At 32.7% G+C, this 22548-nt stretch overlaps 2 protein-coding genes across 2 annotated transcripts; one reads left to right on the forward strand and one right to left on the reverse strand.

The window, feature by feature from the left end:
• The first annotated feature begins 7287 nt into the window (after positions 1-7287).
• On the forward strand, positions 7288-8120 carry LOC107766034 (brassinosteroid-responsive RING protein 1). Its single transcript, XM_016584744.2, has one exon. The coding sequence runs from the start codon at positions 7449-7451 to the stop codon at positions 7944-7946; it is 498 nt and encodes a 165-aa protein (XP_016440230.1). The 5' UTR covers positions 7288-7448; the 3' UTR covers positions 7947-8120.
• A 10129-nt stretch (positions 8121-18249) lies between these two features.
• Positions 18250-20837, reverse strand: LOC107766038 (uncharacterized). The gene is made up of 8 exons (XM_016584750.2): positions 20604-20837; positions 20163-20184; positions 19974-20030; positions 19665-19746; positions 19296-19391; positions 19077-19201; positions 18965-18983; positions 18250-18710 (listed from the first exon to the last, which is right to left on the reverse strand). The coding sequence occupies exons 1-8, from the start codon at positions 20704-20706 to the stop codon at positions 18441-18443; spliced, it is 774 nt and encodes a 257-aa protein (XP_016440236.2). The 5' UTR covers positions 20707-20837; the 3' UTR covers positions 18250-18440.
• Positions 20838-22548: the final 1711 nt, after the last annotated feature.

Here is a 22548-nt window from a genome sequence, read left to right on the forward strand (position 1 = left end):
CAAAGATGTTTTTTTGGTGTATTTATACCATGTAGGAGTGGGCCGAGGAAAAATTACCCTTTCTTAGCCGTAACAGAACAAATACCTTGAGAAAATTATACAGGCGCGCCGCGCTTCTCACCACCCCATCTGGGGCGCTTGTGGAGAAGTTCAGAGAGAAGGTTTTGACGGGCAGCAGCAGAAATACACTGCCGCACCGCCCCATGCGGCGCGATAGTGCAATTTTTCCAGAGTGTTTCCTTTTTATCGATTTTTGATATCCAGACTCGGGTCCCGACCCCCAAACGAGATCCTGGTTTAATCACTTGGGCTTTTACTCAGACTTCAAAGTTCTAACTTGTTCAATTTAGCTCCCGAATATTTTTTTTTAACTCGAAATCACTTCCTACAAGGCATAAAACACATAATAAATATCATACAGTAACATTCAAGCTCAAACACAAGTAAAATACAGTAATTAAAGTTACGACTAAAACACGTGATTCTAGTCTACCATCATTAATCACTTCATCACACCTTCGAAGGAATTTTTTCTTGGTGCTTAGAGAAGCAAAGATTGCAAAATCTTGAAAGATATAAAAAAGACGTTTTCTGAGTGTTATCGTTCGGAAAACTTTTTGGAGCAAAAGCTTTTTGAATTTAAAAACAAGACTTATTTGTTGGTTGTTTATTTAAGAAGATTTGCTAACGTTTTCAAATAATTTTCTGAAAAGCATTTTCTGGTGGAAAAAAAAGAAGAAAAGAAAAACACTCAAACACATCATTCTAAATTTTTTTATTTAAGCAAACGACAGAATCACAGAAAGACAAAGGAAGAAACGGAAGGGGGGAACAGAGTTGAGTGGGAGATTTGGAGATTAGCGAAGAAAATGTGATGAGTCTGAGCAGGAGAGTGGGTGCTTCCTTCCAACTGGTCGGAGGTGGGTGGTGGGGGGCCGAGGCGAATGTAATTTTCCAGTTACGGGTTCATCTGTATTCAATATTTTTAATATGTAATTATATACATAAAAATTATTAAAATTAAATTATTATTATATGAACCTATAATATAAAAGTATATGAAGTTCAAAGTTAATTTTTTATAAATTGAACTCATCGAGTCAAAATAGTGAATTCGCCTGTGTAGGGATATCTTTTAGAGACACACCATCTGATCTAATACTATTCATATGTGTATATACGTATAATAAGGCTCTATATATATATTCTTGCAAAGTAATTCCATTCTTTCGTGGGACATCATGTCTTGGCGTTGTAAGACATGGTTTGAGGGTGAAGGTTTCCTTTATTTTTCCTCTATTTTACATCATCTTCTTTATATATATATATATATATATATATATATATATATTGATTTGGGGTAAGAAAATAGTTTTAACTGAGTCAAATTTGTTGTAAAGATAGTTACTCCAAATGACTAGAACTAATGATGTTTACAATATTTGATTCTTTTTTTAAAAATTACAAGTGTAATAAAAGCATCGAATCAAGATTATATATCACTATAAGTGGAGGGGCCTAGAGGAGTGTTGTAGTAAACACAAGTACCCTACCCACCCAACCTTGGCCAAGAAAATGCCACGCCTCTTTGTGCTTAAATCCAAATCCCATGCTATTTGGATGGTTGGCCACCCATTGCCGACATTTGCACTTTTAATCCCTAATTGCCATCTCTCTTTTTTTTCTTTCTTTTGGTTCTTTTTGCAATACTCTTTATATCTTGGATCCACAGACATATATTCATTTTCATTATCCCCATATATAAAATAAAAAATAAAATGAAAATAGCTAGATCTCACAACCCCATAATTGTTGAAGTAAAGTGATCTCGATCATGATCCTCCAACATAGATCAATTAAGATTTGAATATTCACATTTTTTTGTTTCATTAATGCAACTATATAATTTGTCACTATACCCAGGGACAGATTTACATGGGAGGGGGTGGTTCACGTGAACCCATCCTCCTTTCCCAAAACTTTGTATAGCACCAGTAAATTTCAGCACAAAATACTTGAATTTGTATGGGTGAACCCATACTCAAGTGAACATTGTAAAGCACTGGTAGAGAAGTGCACCTTCCATCCACCGGGTAGATGGTTCGAATCCCTGCAATACTCTTTTTAAAATTATCCATTATTTCACTTTTTAATTAATAAATTGGCTACATACCCATGCTCCTGGGCCCGCAGTTTAAAGTTTCCCATGCTCTTTAGCACACACATTCTTTTTTTCTTAGTCTTTCAGTTATACTTTCAAAATCCTTAAATTAAAAATACCTCTCCACAAAAAACTCTCTGGCGCTCTAAGTCTTCTGCAAATCAGCAAAATACCAACTTTTCTACCATCAAAAGTCACATATTTTTCCAGTTTCTTTATCAATCTCACTTCTTCTTTTGTTTCTTTATTTTTTTTCTTTGATTTATGAAGTTGGGTTGAAAAAAAATAACGTTCATGAAGCCAGAAAATTTAATAATGGTGTTCAAATGTTTAACATCCTTTTTTAGTGGGTTATGCAAGGGTGTTCAAAGTCTATTTTTTTTTTAAAACAAGTAATAGTTTACCCTATACATAGTATAATTTTTCGGCGAATGATGGTCAGTTCGTCGTACATAGCTTCGCCCTGGATGCACCTATTCTCGTGAAATCCTGGATACGCCTCTGACTATACCCATGCTTATAGTCACATCTTTTCACATGTTGTCCTCCGTAATCCATTAATGGCAATTTAGGAACCACATGAATGGATGCGACTGAGTACATATAATGTAAATGAATTTTCGACACATAGTGTTTAATGTTTATTAACAAATTTACTGATCAAAACTCAGTAAAAGTTTATTGATGTCGCATGTAATGTGTGACATAAATATTCAAAATTCAACATTGTTCCATTTTTTTTGGAGCAAAACCTAATTGAATTTGATGTCCTAGCAACGTACGCGAGTTGTAAGCCTTCTTTTTTGGTCCTTAACGATATCACAATTTCCTAATGGTACTAATTCTAATGTTGAAGGGGAGACTTGGCGTAGCTGGTGAAGTTGGTGTCATGTGACCAGGAGGTCACGCGTTCGAGCCGTGAAAACAATCTCTTGTAGAAATGCAGGGTAAGACTGCGTTCAATAAACCATTGTGGTTCGGTCTTTCCCCGCACCCCGCACATAGCGGGAGCTTAGTGCACCGAGTCACCCTTTATTTACTAATTCTAATGTAAAAAAAAAAGGACATTAATTAAATAATAGAAGATTGATAGCCATAACTCATTTGTCACATACGTAGTGGGTTCAGCCCTCCAAGCCTGTTAGAGCTCTCTTCAATCTTCTCGTAGCGAGATCAATCAGTTTCGGGTCAAATAAAAGAACGATAATAGATATAGTGATAATTATATGAAGACATAGAAGGGAGAACATGAAAATACGTTGCAAGATTTCTTTAACGAAATGGACAAATTGATGGGGTAAAGTAGCACCCTAATGAAGATGCAACAATGACAACACGATGGGCCATTGCACCAAAGATCACCCACTAGCTATAGCTAATGTGTGAGACCCTCGAACCCTAAATTTTTGCCTAACGTCGTTTTCTTGTTCTTTTAGAACTTATAAACTTTAAATTCTGTGTTCGCTGATGTTCGCTACTCCTATTTTAATTTGTTATTTCTCCATCATATTTTGGCATGTTTTGTTTATTGTGAAAAGACTTTTCAAGAAAACAAGATGATTTATTGTTTTTTTTCCCCTTTAATTTTGTTGTTTTTTTATGATGTTTTGGCCTGGAATGTTTTGTGAGTTTTCAATAAGCTAAGTAGATGAATGATTGGATTTTCTTCAAATTTGTTTTTCTCCTCGTGCTTTTTAAAAGGATGATTAAATTGCTAGAACCATTTGCCCCCACTTGAGTCCTTTGGATATTGCATAATTCCTTCGTGACTGTTCCCTTTTGGTCCCATTGCTTTATCATTCATCTAGTCTTATGCACACAAATAAAAAAAACTCTTTTTTTTTTAAATTCTTTTTTCCGCAATATTTCGGTAGATTGTCACAAAATTTAAAGTGATACTGATGGAAGTCTTTCTTACAATAAATATTGGATCAATTCTCACTGTTCCCTTCCCTTAACTCCACGAAATAGAAATATATTACGAACAATTTTCTTGGCTGATGTTGTTTTAATTTAAAATAGGGAAAGAGCTTGTAAAAGTAGGGCGAGTTTAGAGTAGCAGCCTATTAATACAATTTTTTAGTGTTTTCTAATTTTATTACATTTTTCATGTGTTGGGACATGAATGTACAAAGCAATATAATAATTCATTTTAATTTCTTCTTTGTAACTGGATAACTTGGTAAAGTATGTGTAATTTGTGGACTTTGGTCAGTTTTCAATCACTCTCAACGAGAGATAGCAAATACTTGTACTCAAAATATGTTGAAAATATAAAGATCATGTTTCAGCCAAAAGGTAGAAAAGAGAGCTACTGACACCTAAATCAGTCCTTTTCGATCTTCTATTCCTTTTATTGGTACATTACCTAATTAATTTAAACAAGTAAAAACTCATATTCTTTTGAAGAATTCATTATCTATTTTGGTCATAACAATTTTCAAGAAATTAAGTGTGTCTGCATTTACATGAATACTCCTGGAGCTAGTGTAGCGCAATTTTTCCGTGAAAGCGTGACGATTTGTGCACCAAACTATCTTTTTTTTTTTTTTTTTTTTTTTACGTACGGAGGCCTATTTTCAGCAAAACCCTATTGCCTTCAACTCAACTCATAGCTTATGCTGTATACCCATCTCTGTATTTATGAATATAGTATATACACTGATCATATAACTTTTTTGTTTTATAATAAATAGATATACAAGATTAGATCAACGAAAATTCGCAGGTCACTTCCTACAGAACAACTAATACCTTTTTTTTCTTCTCTTTTGTGGGCTGTGACTCATCACTCATGTATTGATATTGTCGTAAAAAGAAATACTCAACTTGTTCAACGCACAATTAATTTCAATTTAGACACATAACGGATGTTGGCATAATATCATGTTTCTCAAAAAAAAAAAAAAACATGATATAGTAAAGTGATAGTCTTTGAAAGAATTAAAAATAATTCAAAAAGTGTCCTTAATTATAATAGTAACATATATTACTCAAAGCTATCTTTTAGTACTCAACAAAAAGCTTTTATGTTATCTTTTGGAGTATAAATTGAAATACAAAAATTATTTCCCTGTCTTGTGTTTAGATATATAGTGATACACAATATGTCATAATTGTCTTTTGGTCCACCAAATTTTACGTCATTCGTATCATTAGATTTGTCTATATATTTATTTAATAGAACTCAGAAAGATTATTTAAATTCGTCACAGAAAAAAAATGTGAGTGAAATGCAGAAAGCAATCTCTTTATTCCCTTTTGAGTGACATGACCTTATATTTTTTTTGTGCTTTACTTTTCATGTAGTTGCTCAGATATTTTCAATACACTAATTTTTAGTTGGATTATTGTTCAGATATGCAATTCTCGACCATTAACTTAAGTAAAAAACTCCATTATATATCCCATAATATCTAATTGCACAAACTAAGTGAGAATTTTTTCCTTGAAAGTAGCAGTACTTCATAATCTCAAAAATTTATCTATGTTTTTAAATGTCGAATTGATTGAATTAAACGCTTTTTAAATGAATTCACCTAGTTTTAGACAACTCCAAGCCCTACAACCACCGGCGTAAGCAGGATTTTTCATAAGTGGTGTCGAACAGGAAGTGCCCAAATGAACGAGCCACTATAATAACATTATTAGGGTTCTAAATCAACTCGAGTTATTGTGAATTTTTTTATTTTTATTTTTGGACAATAAAAATTACTTACCACTTTGTGGCCAAAAAAATCTTTGAACCTTTACAGCTTCCACTTTTTAATACAAATGAGGATTTACTTTTTAACAAAAGGGGCTTAAGCCCCAGAACAACACGCGTGCAATCAAGTTTCGAACCCTCGAACCTTGGTATGCTGCAAATCTGACTGCTCGACCAGCAAACCATACGGCACCTGCTGTCTTACAATGTCACTTACTTTACATATACCTGTATATTCTATATGGAAACAATATATATAATTAGTAAAGATTTCCGACGAAGCGGTGTCGAGTGATACCGCTTCGCCTAACGTAAATCCGCCCCTGCGGCTACAATTTATACATTCTATGTAATTTTCTTATTTTTGGTAGTTGATATTTTAAGTTAAATTTAACAATGATCAGACTTCAATTCTCCTCAAAAAATCTACATTGAAATATGGTGAAAAAACAAATAGATAATGCTTGAAGTCATACTTAAGTATTGGACAAAATCTCACTCTCTTGAATCCTCTTGTTGACCAAACATGCATTGAGATTGAGAACAATTAATTACACATTTAAAAGAAATAAACAATTAATGTATCAAATCACATTATCTCGTCTTCATACTCCAAATCTTACAATTTTTTTTTTTAAATTTAAGCATCCGAAATTTAAAAAACAATATTTCGTTTCATCGATTTCCATAAAAAAAACAGACACTATAAGGATAAAGCGCTACAAGAAAAACTAAATTTCTATTTTTTTAAAACCCCAAACAGGTAATACTAATACAAGCAGGGGTGAAGCTATGTGTAGTTGACCACTTTTCGCCGGAAAATTATACAGTATATAGGGCAAAATATTATTTGTTATTGATTAAAAAAATAGACTTTGAACATCCTTGCATAACCCATTGGCAAAGGGTATTCAAAATTTAAACACTCTTATTAAATTATTTGGTTTCGCCCCTGACAACAAAGTTATAGTAAATCCGCGGTTTTAATATTTACTTCTATACGAATGAATACCAAATGAAACATATAGCAATAAATAATCATGATATTATTAATTCCAAAATTATAATTATAATTTTGTACGCGAACCAAAGGACCCATGAGAATCTATGCAAATTACCGAAGTGGTAAAAAGAAAATCTGAAAATTTGACTGTTGGAGGTAAAAATAGAGAAAAGCATGAGGTTAAAAGCGACAAAACAAAACGTGTTCATCAGTGAACGGCCCAAATTGTACGACAACTCCACCCCTACAACTCCCGAATCGGACATTGGCGTATAATACAAACACATCGTCACGTCCCTACTACCCCCCCCCCCCCCAAACCATTTTCATGGGTTCCCCGTAATTTCACTTAAAGACAAGTCCTTTTTCGTCTTTTCACCACTCCCCTTCTCCTCCTATATAATTCACCTCCCCGTTTTCCGTTTTCTCTCCGCTTTCTCAAATCTCAGCTTCTTCCCTCTCTAACCATATCTCCATTTTTACACACACTACACACACTAAATTGCTTCACACAATTCGTGTGTTTGCTTTTGTTATTCTGAAACCGAATATTTTAGTATTTCGATTTTCGAGAAACAATGGGTTTTCCTGTTGGTTACACGGATTTATTCCTACCCAAATTGTTAGTCCACGTACTAACAATTCTGGGTTTTATCAGAAAGTTCATTTGCACGCTTTTCACAGTTCTGGGTCTAGGAGATTTCCTCGAACCCGAAATGTCATTCCCGACCCGACCCGAATCTCACTTGGAGCTCCACTCAGTGTCAGCAACGTTGATCCGGGAGCTGTTGCCGGTGGTTAAGTTCTCCGAACTGGTTGACCCGCCGGAGAGCTGTGCCGTTTGTTTGTACGAATTTGATGGGGATGATGAGATCCGACGGCTCACAAATTGCCGACATATATTCCACCGGAGCTGTTTGGACCGTTGGATGGACCATGATCAGAAAACGTGTCCACTTTGCCGTACGCCGTTTATCCCCGACGATATGCAAGATAGTTTTAATGAGAGATTATGGTTGGCTTCTGGCATTTCTGATTTTTACGGCGAGTATTCTCCGGTTGCCGCCGGTTTGTAGCACTACTGATTTTCATTTTTTCTGGTGGTTGAGATTTGATAAGGTAAAATGTATATACTACAAGAGAAAGAAAAGAAAAAAGATGAGGGAGGAAAAGAGAAAAAAAAATTACTCCTATTTGTATAGTGTACAATTTTGAGACTATGGAATGAAAATCGGTAGTTTTAATTTTCATTTTTCGTGAATTTTTGAACCCTACTTAATTACTTCTTTTGCATTTTAATTTCTGCTAAATTTAGATGTCTCACTCATATTGTGAAAATCGATTAAGGTCCAGTCAATTTTGTTACAAATAATTCGTACACTTTGTTTGGTCAACTATTGAATATATTGGATAAAACAAACTATGCATTCACATAATTTCATTTTTTTTTGTAAAGAGTATGAATGTGAAAAAAAAAATCAAGACATGTAAGAAATTATGTAAGAATTCAAAATCATTTAAATGAAAGGCAATTATGTAAGAAAGAAAAGGAAAAAAAATGCAATTATAGCAATTTAATGAGTATTATTCTTGTTAGTACCGTCAAACCTTTCTGTAACAGGCTCGTTTGTTCCGAATATTTTTAGATATTATAGCGAAGTGCCGTTATATCGAAAAAAATTGACTTTATAGTGAAATGTTATTTTATAAGGATGATATAATAGAGAAGTCTGGCTCTAATATGAGTCAATTAGACAACTAGTTGTAACAGTTCCGTAGTTATGCCGGCTGTTGGAGTATTTTATTTTTTATGCAATTAATTGCAAATAGGAGACTAATTCTAAAATTATAAAATATCTCAAGCTTGGAATTGACAACATTTTTGGTCAAGTGATGATATTTAATATCATAACCTCTATCTTTTAAGATTTCTTAAATAAAATTACGACTAATTAATGATAATCTTTTACACTGAGAAATTATCATAGGACGTTGCTTTCAGGTGAGGAATATAAGGCATTAGGGGGTTGTACTGTTGGTGCTCAGTGTTAAATTGGTACCTTCCCGTTTAAACCGGATCTTGTCTTCCACTTCCCCAATGTACGATACATGCCGTTTCTTTTTTCAGAGTTATCCTTGGAGCAAAAAGCCTAAGATTGTTTGTTATATTTTTAATTAACAAATTAAGATTCAACAACAACAACAATTCAATATAATCCCACTTAGTGGGGTCTGAGGAGGGTAGTGTGTATGCAGGTCTTACCCTTATCATGAGGTAAAAAGCCTGTTTCCAAATAGACCCCCGACATTCTTCCCTCCAAGAACTTCCCACCTTGTTCTTGGGAAGACTCGAACTCACAACATCTTGATTGGAAGTGGAGGTTGAATCTTAAGATTAATATGATCAATTTTAATGTTAATTAATACTATTAGATAAATTTTTTAATATATGTAAAAACAGTCACAAAATAATTAAAGTGGATGGAAGAGAGTAATAAATTGTCTACTTCCTATGATTCCCTCTCCTACTAATCAATGAACTACTCCATTTCAAAAATAATTCCAATTAAAAACAATGAAGTAAGTAATAATTAAATGGTTCTCATATAAGTTAGCGCTAGCAACTTTTTTGATTGAACTTGGGTTTGGGGTTTGGTGTCAGCATAGAAGAATAGAACCTATGTCTTAGGTCTTAGAATTAGCTAGGGTTTCCAGATACCTAATATTCGTTGGCCCCTACAACCAAAAACGACCTATGTATCCCTAGCCAAGTTTAGACTAGGACTCAAAAGCAACTCTTAACCTTTTTTGCTTTCTTGTTTTATATTCGATATTTGTATTAAAATTTAAAACCCGATTAAATTTAAACTCGTATTGAGAAGTCATATACAATAGGTAAAACACTCCCTAATATGACTTCATACTCAGCAAAGGCGAATCTAGAATTATTAGAATATGGATGCACCACTGAAAATCCGGAAAAAAAAGTACTAAGTAGGAATCGTCGATTCATGCTCCTTTTAATGAATAACTTTACATTCAACCAAATGCATCATTCAACCTTTTTGGACCATCGTGACCGACGATAATATTAGACCAATTTTTTGAAATATTTACATAAATACCTAATTTGATGGAAAGACCATGAGTTCATGTGCACCATAAAACGACCAAAATGCGCCCCTGATGATCAGGATTCGAACTTGAGATTCATAATTAAATAATGAAGAAGTACTTGTCACTTCAACATAATTCTAGAGGGACTTTGAATTCAATTAAGGGCTTTTCTTATTTTTGTTGTTGTCAAAAACTATTTATATTCGCTAGCCGAAAAAATATATAAAATTTGTATAATTTTTATATATAACATAATACATAATATATACTATATATATATATATATATATAAAATATATATTTTTTCTTGAGTGTCATTTTTGTACTGGAAAAAATTAATTTTATATATGGAATTCATTATAAGATGACACGTCATGACACATGGACCAGTTAAAGAAGAACAAGTGATGAAGAATAATCAAAGAGGCACAAGCTTCAACAGGTACGGGCAGCCATTCAGATAAAAGGCAAGGAAGGCAGGTGCTCGAACCTCTTTATGACGTAAGAGAATGAATCTGATAGAAAATAAGGAATAAATACGAATTATTGGGTATTAAATACAGAAACGTTAAAGAATCTGTATTGAATCAAATATGATTGCTGATTGTAACGTTACATTAAATGCCATTAATTGACAATAATGACTCAATTATGGAAAAAACGAAACGTACCACTTTGAAATAGCTATAAAAGGAGAAGATTGATCATTTATAAGGACATGAAATATCACCGAAATATACTGATTTACTTTATTTTCTTCTGTTCATCTGATTATTATCAAAGTCAATTTCTTTTATTCATTTTATATATTGATTATCAGTAATCCGAATTTTTTTAAAATAAAACTTTGACCGAAATTACTATTTTTGGTTAAACAATTTTCCTTTCAAATCAATGGGGATAAGTTGATATCTAAAGCCGCAATAGTGAAAAAGCAAGTGCCAATGTGTCAATAGTAGCACATTGTTATAACCTGGCCTCATGGGTTGGTCTTAATAGTTTTGGCAAAACTTTGCCATTTGTAGTGTTGGCCTTGATCTTTGTGCCATTCTTTGTTTGTTTGTCCCTCAAATATTCAATTAACCGACACCTTTACAACTTTGTTACTGTCTCCTAATTATTGAGGTTTATTATTGGTGTTTATTAATATTCCTCATCTTTTTTTAGGGTACAAATGTGAAAGCTGTCAATATACCACAAGTTCTTTGTCCAAAAAGAAGATTAACTAACATACGAACCCGTTTGGCCATGATTTTTTTTATTTTTTTCGAAATTAGTATTTGACCATAAATTTTTTAATTTTCACTTGAAAATAAATTTTAAATTTTTTCGAAAATAATAAAAACTCTAAAAAATTATTTTTTGAAATTTTCACTCAGATCATTTATAAAAATTCAAAAATATCCCAAAATTATATTCATGTCCAAACATAACTTTAATTTTTAAATACCATTTTCACTTATTTTTTTTCTTTTTTTCGAAATTTTACAATTCTTGTGTCCAAACGCCCTCATTCTCAGTTAATTTTAAAGTCCATCCAACAGTATTTGCACAAGAAATAAGTTGATGAAAAGTGGTGGAATATAGTGCCATGCATTGTGGTAATAGTTTGAAATCTTTAGGGTTGTAGTGAAGTGATAAGTACTCCTTCATTCTTGATCAGAGGTGTTGTGTTTGAAGTTCGAACCTTTAGTATGAAGCCGCCTTTGTTAGGGAGCGGTTTACCCTAAATGTGGAACTTTCCAATGCGTCCGGATTTAATCGGGCCCAATGTAATTACTGGAAATCGGGTGGAAAACCAAAAAAATAGTATTAAATCTTTGCTTATCAAAATTGTTCTGGATTAATGTATGAATAGTCATTCAAATTTAATTAACTAATCAATAATCATAAAAAATAATCTTATAACGAAAAATAAATTTATGCATTACTTCATAGAAAACAAAATGAAACGTAGAAAATACTAGACATAAGAAGATGACTAGTTAACACTTATCTTACATTAAAAAAAGTCCATTATCCATCTTGTTATTTCAAAGTGATTTGAAATATGATTCGCCAGCCCAAAGGAGACAAGTCATGGAAGAGCTTATAAAGAAGCTGAAATATCCATTATCACCGCCACGTGTCATCGTGTGAATGAATAAGATTTTTTATTTTTAATCAGAGATTTTATGTTCCAGCTCAGCAATTTTTTTATTCGTAAATCCTTACGTGATACGAATCTTGATTAATTTGGAGAGTGAGAAATCAAAAATAAATAAAATCTGTCATCCGTAATTTTTCACCAATCTTCTGTACTTAATATGAACTAAAATATGGCTTGGACTGCAAAAGGTCAACATAATATGTTATATTTACAAATATAGCTTTTCCTTTCTTTGAACATACAAATTTTATTAAAACTTAGAGGTCGTTTGGTAGGTTGTATAAGAATAGCGCGAAATAATATGTATTAGTAATGCATGAGTTAGTAATGTAAGCATTAGTTATGCAGATATTATTTTTTATCTACTGTTTAGTGTTGTGTATTAAAATTATAATGCATTGCATAATTTTTAAGAAAAATAGTTATTTTCAAAAATGCCCTTCATATTCTATAGCTTTAAGGGACTTTAAGAACAATTTTATCTTTAACCATACTAATGCATGCATTAGTAGCCTTGGTATTACTAATGCCATGGTTTTCTATGCATTACTTATGCATAGGATAATACCAAGTATGATGTATAACTAATACAAATATTAGTTATACACATGTTGAAAAAATATACCAAACAAGATATTACGTATCTTGAAGTAGAGAAAATACTTAGGAGTCATTTGGTAGGATGCATTAGATAAAATAATGCATGCATTAGTTTTGTGTATTAATAATACCATGTTTGGTAGACATTTTGAACCTATGCATTAGTTATGCAAGCATTACTTATACATCCTATTTGGTATTATCCTATGCATAACTAATGCATAGAAAACCATGGTATTAGCAATGCAATGGGTTTTAATGCATGCATTAGCTTAGTTAAAGACAAAATTATCCTTCAAAATTTATGCTTGATTAAAATATGCTAGTTATTATATTAAATGCAAGTTTAAAATAATCCAAGTAGTGAGAAATAAAATTATAGCTCTAGTAAATAAATAAATACTTAACATATTCCTTTTTTTATAAATAAATATTTAGTTCTATATTACAATATATGTAGACAAATCAAATAATTTTTTTAAACTTTTTCATATAAAAACATTTCTCAAAATATGTCTCTTTTAAAAAGTTAGAGTGATAGATTGGTTTTGAGGGCATTTTTGTAAACAAGCAATTCTTTTAGAAATTGTGCAACGCTTTAATGCATCAAACCAAACAATGGATAAGAAATATGTCATCATAACTAATACCAGCATAACTAATACAAGTATAACTAATACACCCTATTCAACATTATTCTTATGCACCCTACCAAACGACCCGTTAGTTCATTCGTGTATGAATTGTTAACTAGACGTGCTCGACGCGTAATGAAGCTTCTATACTGGATTACTTTCCTTAGTGCCACGTGTCTAACGCCCGACAAATTGTACGTATTCTATAGTTAGCGACTTCGTATCAATTAGGATTGCAATATATATTATATAAAAGGCATGATCGAAGAAAATGAAATTATAAAGAAAATATTTCATATATATATATAATCAGTTTTAAAAAATGGTTAGTCATGAAATTTTGTAACCACAATTCGAACTCGATATCCACAAGGACAACTCTCGGTTAAGCTTTTTGAACTTTCCAAACCTTCAAATTTTTAATTTTCGTCAATTCGCCGAACCCAGTAGCTTTTATCAAAATCTTATATTTGTCTCAAGAAATTATTAAATATGCACAAATTATTAATTTAGAACTCATTAACTTAAAAGAACTAAAATTCTGAACCCATAAACTTCAAATCCTGACTCCACATCTAAATAAATAACTATTTTTTTAATCCATTTTGACTATCACTAGTTTTCACTATAACCGGTTATTTCTCTTCCAACACGTCGAAAATGCCAAATATTCTATCGTTGGTTGATAAAAGACACCTCAAGAGTGTTACCCTAAAACAAGGAAAAAAGGTAGAAAAAAGAAAGAAGAAGATGAAATAAATTAAGAAAACAGCCGCCTGCGCTACATTTTAGGCTGTCTTTTTGAAAAATACAATCCAAAAAGGGAAATTATTACAACTAACACAATGATAATGTTGCTAAATTATATATCCAAAGAAGGGTAAGTTCTTTGTAGCTTCACGCAGCTAAATTCATACGTCCTTTTTTGTCTTTTACCCTCATAATCTTTTATATTATATTTCAAGTTGGCTTACATCATTGGTGATGGAATGATAAGTCAAACATATAGTCAAAGGCAGCTGAATAAAACAAATTTATTTAATATTCAAACTCAAATAGAAGAAAATAATAGCCTTGGTATAATATCTTCACCCACGATCGTTAGGTCCTGGGTTCAAGTTACGCTGGAGGGTAAGTACAGAAATACTATAGATCTTCCTAAATTGGGATGGAATAATTTTTTTTTTAAAAAAAAGCCAAACCATGAAACATTTCCTTCAAATTACAAAGATGAAAAGTAGATAAAAAGAAGAAAAATAAAAATTAAAAAACAGCCGCCCACGCTTCATTTTAGGCTGTCTTTTGACATTATAATCCAAAAGGGGAAAACTATTACAACAAACACATTGATCATGTTGCTGAATTGTATCCACATAAGGGTAACTTCTATGTAGCTTCACGCAGCTAATTTGCACATTATTTTTTGTTCTTTTATTCTTATAAATAATATTGGCCTTGCTCGGCATCAACAATATCTACCTAAGAAATATTGAGGAGAGATGATTAGGCAGTACATGACATGACTCCAACTCACAAATGACATGATATTAGATAGGAAAGTTTGGAGGGGAGTATTAAGGTCGTAGGTAGTTGGCGATTTCCTTCCCCGTTGAGGGTGTTAGGCTATTTGTTAGTGTCTTGCTTTGGTTTGATAGTGGTACTTATTGTGTTCATACTATTTTTCTACTTCGGTTTTCCAAGTACCTTTCCATTGTTCTGATTACTGATACTGTCTTTTCTATTTATTTTTTGATTCTTAGGTTACTGGCATTGTCTTCCTGACATATGTTGTTGTTACTGCTCCATTGCCTCTTTTTCATCTCCTTGTGACAAGGGTCTTTCGGAAACAAACTTCTCTATCCCCCGTAGGGGTAAGGTCTGCATACACACTACCCTTCCCAAACTCCATATGTGGGATTACACTGAGTTGTTATTGTTCTGGTTGTATTCTTATAAATAATCTTTAAAGTATTTCTTTTTAAGATATAGTTTACGTACTTCATTAGTTCATTGGTTACAAATGCAAAGTTAAACATATACTCCATATAGTCATAGACAGCCGTCTAATATTATAGTGTCATTTTTCTTTTACTTCTTTTTTTCTTTCAAGTGAGGGGAATTTTTCATTTTTCCTCATCAATTTTTTCTCTTGTTCATATGTATAATGATCAATTATCAGTAATTTCCGGGTTATGTTACGTAATTGTGATGACATGTGAATTAAGTATAAATATATAATTTTCTTAATTAATAAACTTTTCCGACTGCTGCTTTGTATGTGTTGATCACTAACTTCTCGGTCTTTTTCAAGAAAAAAAATACAAGTGTGGTTGATATATATGATGAACGTTATTTTTTTTATAGAAAATATTTTTCATAAAAACTTTTCTTTTGAAAAGCATTTTTTACTAGTATTTAGTTGGTGAGTAAATAATATATTTTAGCATGTTAATTATTAGCAAACCGCGTAATGCTATAGTGAAATATTTGAGTATTATAGACTAATAACAATGTATAAGTGTATACAGTTAGAGCAAGTGATATATATGACATGAAAAGCTAAAATAATATTAAAGTAAGAAAAATTAAAATTGGACAAGCAAATTGGGATGAAAAAGGTAATAAATACTCTCTGGTCTAATAAATAAAAGTTAATAATCTAAGCGCCGAAGTTAGTCACTAAGCGTCTTTCTATCGATATTTATACGATTTTTATTTTTTTTAACCGTTAAGATAGTGTACACACGCAACGTGCGTATCATAAAACTAGTAACAATGTATAAGTGCATATAGTTAGAGCTAGTGATATATATGATTTACAAACAACAACAATAACGACCCGGTTAAGTCTCACAGGTGGGGTTTGGGGAGGATAGTGTGTACGCAGACCTTACCTCTACCCCGAAGGGATAGAGAGGCTGTTTCCGATAGACCCTTTGCTCAAGAAGACGAAAAAAAATAATATATCAGTAACATCAACAAAAAGCCATAGAAATAATAACATTATCACAAGAACCAGTAAATAGATGGAAAACAGACACTATGATAATGGAAGAGTAGTGTAAACACAACATGTACTAAAATAATTTTAAGGAAAATGACTTCCGTCAATATGTGAAAATGAAAATGTTTTTGTAACAACAAACTTTCGCATTGAGAAAAATAAATAATCAAGACTAGAAAATTGCGTAACAAATGTAGTATTTGATTTCAATAAATGATGAGTGTTATTATCTCTATGGTATTCCTCTAATTCTTCAAGAATGTAAAGTATCTTGATGAGTGTGATTTTGATTTAATTCAAGGGCTTGTAAAGCTTGGTCTTGAATCTTCTTCTTGAACTTGAATTTGGATTTGATGACGAACAAATAATTTGATCTTGAACGCCTTGGTATTTGATTTACCTTTGTTCTTAATCTTGAGCTTGGACTTGTAGCTTGAGTGCTTGAACTTGTAGCTTGCAAAGAAAATTGCTGCCTCTGATCTATGAGCTCTCTACTTGCTTCTTGTTCTTAATTGTGGTCCTTTCCACCTTTATGGAGATCTTTATTTATAGTTATAGGGAATGGTGTCGCCTTGCAATTTGATTGGTATAGAACTAACCGATGTTATCTAAACACTTGGCACAACTGTATTGGTTGTTAATTTGACTTAGCGTGCCATCCTTTTCTTGACACATGTCATAATTTTATAGTCTCATTTATTTGATTTGGATTGCCACATTATTTGACACATGGCATGACCGTGAGCTTTAAGTCGTGCTACTATCTATTTGGACTTTGAGCTTGTAAAATGGGCTTGTCTTTCGGAATCCAACTAAATGGACCAGTCCAAATAAAATAGAACTTTCATTTAAATTCATAGTAGACTTAAACTGTAAACATATCACGGGCTAACCAGTTTTTGGACTGGTCATTTAAAAATAGCCAGCGTTTGTAAAGTCAATGAAAAGTAGCCACTATTTTGCTGCAACAGGGATATGTTCAGCATAATATACTGGAGATTGGAACCTCTGTATATGAACTTCCAGCATATTATACTGGACCGGTATATTATACTGGAACTCCAGTATATTATGCTGGAGTTCTAGTACATTTATGCTGGACCTCCATTATAATATGCTGCTGGAACTCCATTATAATATGCTGGAGTTCCATTATACTTATGTTGGAACTCTAGTATATTATGCTGGAGTATTTTTCAGATTTTGAATAGTGTTTTCATTCAAATTTATCTTTACATGAAAAGTGGCTAAATTTCGATTACTTTTTGAAACTATGGCTATTTTTGAATGACCACTTGTAAATCTGGCTATTTTTGAATTTGTCCACTTAAATTATTAAACTGGATTTGGGCTTGGTATTTCTTAAATCTAGCAATTTGGCCAAATCTAATATTGACTTGAATTCCATAAAATTTAACATGCTTACAGTTTTTTTAAAAAAGTATTTTTTTTATAACAAAAACCAGAAAATGAAGGAAAAATATTTTCCTAAAAAAGTGACTTCCATCATTTCATACATCTTAATGTAAGTAGTGTATGCTATTTTAGATCACTTTAGACATTGTAAAATTGGATTATAAAATTGCGAAAACATGATTCAAGAGCTTCAGTAACTCTTAAAAAACTTGTATCTTAGCTTGTCGAAGTAACACGAACCCTTGAGAAAATTCAGAAAAAAAAAAGGGAAAGCCATGACCATCTTGTATCATGATGAATTTTTGAAGTTTTATTTACTACAAACCCTGCAACTACAGCATATAAGCAAAAATTATGCATTACTATAATTTAAAAATACATGACTAAGCTCAGCTAGCAAAAACAATCTGAATGAAATTTTCAGATTCGGTTAGCACATCACATGTCCACAATGAATGTAATATCCAAACACCAAAAATAACTCAACTCTATAATACACAAAAATGTTATGTTATTTTGTTAATTACAAAAAAGACTACTACACATTTTTCATGAGCAGGGAAATGTACATAGACAACCTCAGGACAAGCAAAATGTGAATGCTTCTTTAGTAGATTGAAATGACACAAGTACTAAATCTTGAAAAACTTCATCGCCAGTAGCCTGGTGCTGGTGCTGGTGCTGGTGCTGGCGCATAAGCTCCAGGAGGATAATTACCTCCGGCTGGTGGGTAACCAGGAGCCGGATAACCTTGTTGCGGTGGTGGTGGTTGACCGTAAGGCGGTGGTGCACCATATGACGGAGGATATCCAACTGTGGGCGCGTACGGCTGATCAAGTCGTGACATCTGCTGAACTGGTGGCACTGTCATTGGACCAAACTCGCCATCTCTTTTGTCCAATTCAATCTTGTGTTGTGTCTGCAATCTCAACAAACAATAGCAAGCTTAAATGATAAAACTATTAGAGTCAAACCTCTCTATAACATCCTCGTTTGTTCTAGATATTTTTGGATGTTATAGTGAATTGTTGTTATAAAAAATATATGTTATAATAGAACATGAAATTTGGTTCCGGAAAAACTTGGCTTTTATAGTGAAGTACTGTTATATAAGGATGCAGTTATAGAGAGGTCTAACTGTATATCTTTCACAATTAAGTTTCGCCTGCTTACCTGCATGCATGCACAAACCCTGCAATCAAATGCAGCAAATTTAGTACTGCAATTAATCTTAAGTTGTTACTTAAACAAATAGCGTGTGATATGATGAATGTGCAGAGCTTACGAGTAATAAACTGTGTCAGACATGCATGTTAACACATGAGCAAGCTCCTCAATTTCGTCGTCTCCAGTAACTACAGCCAGAATTCTACATAGGCAAGCAAGATATCCGAGGACGACCATGAAAGCCTAAGTAGCAAGGAATTAAGAAATGTCTATTGATCAAATTGCATTCAAAATTATACTATGGACTAATTAAATGAGGAAGATTTAGAGGAATTACTATAATGCAATTATCACATTTCGTCGTTTTTATGTTGAGTTCATCTTGTAACAAGAAGCGAGTTGAGCTCACTGATGTTCCAAAGCAACAACAAACCTGGTGGTTAAAATCAATAGATCAGTATCACATTAGAGGTAAAGTTGTTGTCATTTGACCAGGAGGTCATGGGTTCAAGCCGTGAAAACAGCCTCTTGCACTGTAAGGCCGCGTACAATAGACCATTGTGATCCAACCCTTCCCTGGATCCCGCGCATAGCGGAAGCTTAGTGCATCGAAATGCCTTTTAAGTATCACAGCAGAATTAATCACGAATATGCAGCATTTAGTTCCTGATTCTAAATGAATGAACAAACAATTTAATTTGCTGACCTCAGTTGCAAGGCAAAATTCAGGGCAATGAATTTCTCCGCATCTACCACTGCAAGGCATATAACCAGCGCAACACTTATACCTGTCGCAAACAGATATTTGTTAATAAGAAAGGAAATCTACATAATGTATCCTCTCTCCAAAATAATAACCGACGAAGGTATATATTCTGTATATTAATATATAATATACATATTTTATACATAATGCCATAATTAGTGTATATTTTTTGTATTTGGCTATCGACTGTAATTATTTTTGACAGACCGATTAAATATGTTACTGAGAAAGAGAAAGTGCCTTACATACCTTCTCATATCACCATATAAAGCTCGTTTCCGAAGCAAATAGGATGCACATGGTGAACTGCAATTGATATAAAATGGTGGAAGATATTAATGTTTTCAACAATTCAAGAAAATTAAGGAAATAAACACAAATCAAGGTAGCAAATCAATAGCATTGGAGGAAAATAACAGAGGTAAATACACAACTCACCACCACAAGGCAAAACACCAATCTGCAAACAAAATATGAAAATTTAAACGGTTAGAAACACAAACAAACACATATATTTACACCTTTGATTCTCATATACAAAATACTCCATTTTGTTTCAAAAAAGAACAATGTGGCTTTAAATACTAGGATCAAATGATTCAATTTTAAGCTATATTGCTCGGATCCAATTCCAAAAATGTTGCGTCTGATCCTCTAAAAATACATAGTTCTTGGAGGATCCAACACACAACGAGCGATTTTATTAAAGAGTCTGAGGAACTAGATTTTCAGTATCAATTCAAACTTACAACGTTATTATAAATAAAAAAATTCACATATATCTTTTATTAATGAAAGCATTAGAAAAGATTGTTTGACTCTTCAAATAGTAACAATGTCACATAAAACGAAGCGGAGATCAGTGCACCAGAAATATACATCCGGGATCAACTTTAATGGTGTTCAAGAGATCAGTGCGCCAGAAATTTTGATAAAATTCACGATTCTTCGCCTTATCAATGAGTGCTTGTGATGACGCCATTTTTTCTTCACTCTTTTGTTCCTCAACTATCTCAGATTTACTAATGAATATGAAATAATATGATATTAAACCCCTTTTAAAATATTATTATAAGAAAAGTTAGGACCTTCGTCGATGAAGACGAAGGGTCTTTTAGCAAAGAGCCAAAATCAATTCTATTCTCAATTAGTGCCTTTTATATTGAGATGAAAGCAAATGTTACAAAACCGTCGAATTTTCTCCATTTTTCACGGTGGGTCATTGAATGAATCTTGTACACAAAAAAGTTTCTATGGCCTAAACTTTATTTTGGTTAAAGAGAAATTCAACTCATAGTCAAGTTGTCTCTCTTTTCTCTGCCCTTTGGCTGTTGTATACAATAAATCGTTTTTAAATTATCAAACAAACAAACATTCATCAAATTCTAAAACCAACTAATGTTTTATTTCAATTGGCAAATGGCCGAAACCAAATGACTTTTTTTAACTCCATCACTCCATGCAGCTTTCACCAATAACAGTACAGTACAGCTTGTTTGGATAGTTATTACCATTGTATTGTATCATACAATTACTTTAAATACAATATTTATGTTGATTGTTATTTAAACTTTATTATATCGTATTGTTAAATTCGTTGTTAAAAGAGCCACTTTATGTAACGATCAATTTGGTGTGATCACGTCATTGCCTTATTTCTTCTCTTACCTTGCTCTTCCTTATTACTAAATGATCCTATTTTATCTTTTTACCCTATCTTATTATATAATAATTATACTTTGTACCCTACTTTTTCTTTGTAATATTGCAAGTTTGTTCTTCATATTGCAGGTGTATGACATCATGAAACGACGATAAATAATTCAATCTATCCAAATGATATATTCATCAAAATAATACAGTACAATATAATACGGTACATTAGTACAACTATCCAAACAAGCTATTAGCTAGTAAGAGACAGAATAATGGGGAACCCCACTGAAGTGAAGAGAGGGTAAAGATCGGAAGAAGAGAAGGTACAAGATAAAGTCTAATAATGGTGAGAGAGAGAGTATGAAGAAGAAGAAGAAAACTCAGTTTACGAAAAAGAAGAAAGCCCACTTTACCGTAAAAATAGCACGAGCTAATTAGTTTTCGGACTGGTCATCAAAAAATATCCAACGTTTGCGAAGTTTTAAAAAATAGCCATTATATTCCTGCAATACAGAAAGTTCCAGCATAATATACTGGAGATTGGTGCACCTGTGTATGAACTTCCAGCATATTATGCTGGAACTCCAACGCGCGAAAAGTTCCAGCATAATATACTGGAGATTGGAGCACATGTGTATGAACTTCCAGCATATTATGCTAGACCAGTATATTATGCTGGAAGTCCAGTATAATATACTGGAGTTCCAGCATAATTGTTACGCCCCGCAATATTACGTCGATATTACGTCCCGTAGTATTAAATTACGATGATATTGCACCATGTAGTATTGTACGTTGAAATTATCGTAAGGTAATTGACATTAGTCCAATGAAAAAGATTATTTGGAGATTAAAAGGATTATGCTATTTTAAACAAATGATGAATAAATTCGTGAAGATGAGTGTCACGACACGGATTTCCCACCCTCGGGAGTCGTGATGGCGCCTACTAATGGGAGCTCGGCAAGCCAAACCTTATCTACTTGCTGCACTTTTATTTTTGTTTCGTTTAACAAACACAAGCCGATAATATGATAATAGCGAAATTTTAAATAAATAAGCGAAAGTCAACAATTATAAATCTTAAGGGTACGTCTATTACAGCTTTTAAAAACCTTAAATACCCCAAAACCTGGTGTCACAGTGTCATAGACTGTCTAAGAGTTAC

The sequence above is a fragment of the Nicotiana tabacum genome, chromosome 1 (assembly GCF_000715075.1).
Source record: "Nicotiana tabacum cultivar K326 chromosome 1, ASM71507v2, whole genome shotgun sequence".
NCBI classification, from domain to species: domain Eukaryota; kingdom Viridiplantae; phylum Streptophyta; class Magnoliopsida; order Solanales; family Solanaceae; genus Nicotiana; species Nicotiana tabacum.

What these genes read in the sequence shown, in the direction of transcription:
- LOC107766034 (XM_016584744.2), top strand. Translation starts at nt 7,449, where the DNA reads ATGGGTTTTCCTGTTGGTTACACGGATTTATTCCTACCCAAATTGTTA.
- LOC107766038 (XM_016584750.2), bottom strand. Translation starts at nt 20,706, where the DNA reads ATGGCGTCATCACAAGCACTCATTGATAAGGCGAAGAATCGTGAATTT. An exon ending in CATTAAAGTTGATCCCGGAT is followed by an intron (nt 20,185 to 20,603) that starts GTATATTTCTGG and finishes TTTTGTTTGCAG; the next exon opens with ATTGGTGTTTTGCCTTGTGG. An exon ending in AATGTGATAATTGCATTATA is followed by an intron (nt 19,202 to 19,295) that starts GTAATTCCTCTA and finishes CTTGCTACTTAG; the next exon opens with GCTTTCATGGTCGTCCTCGG.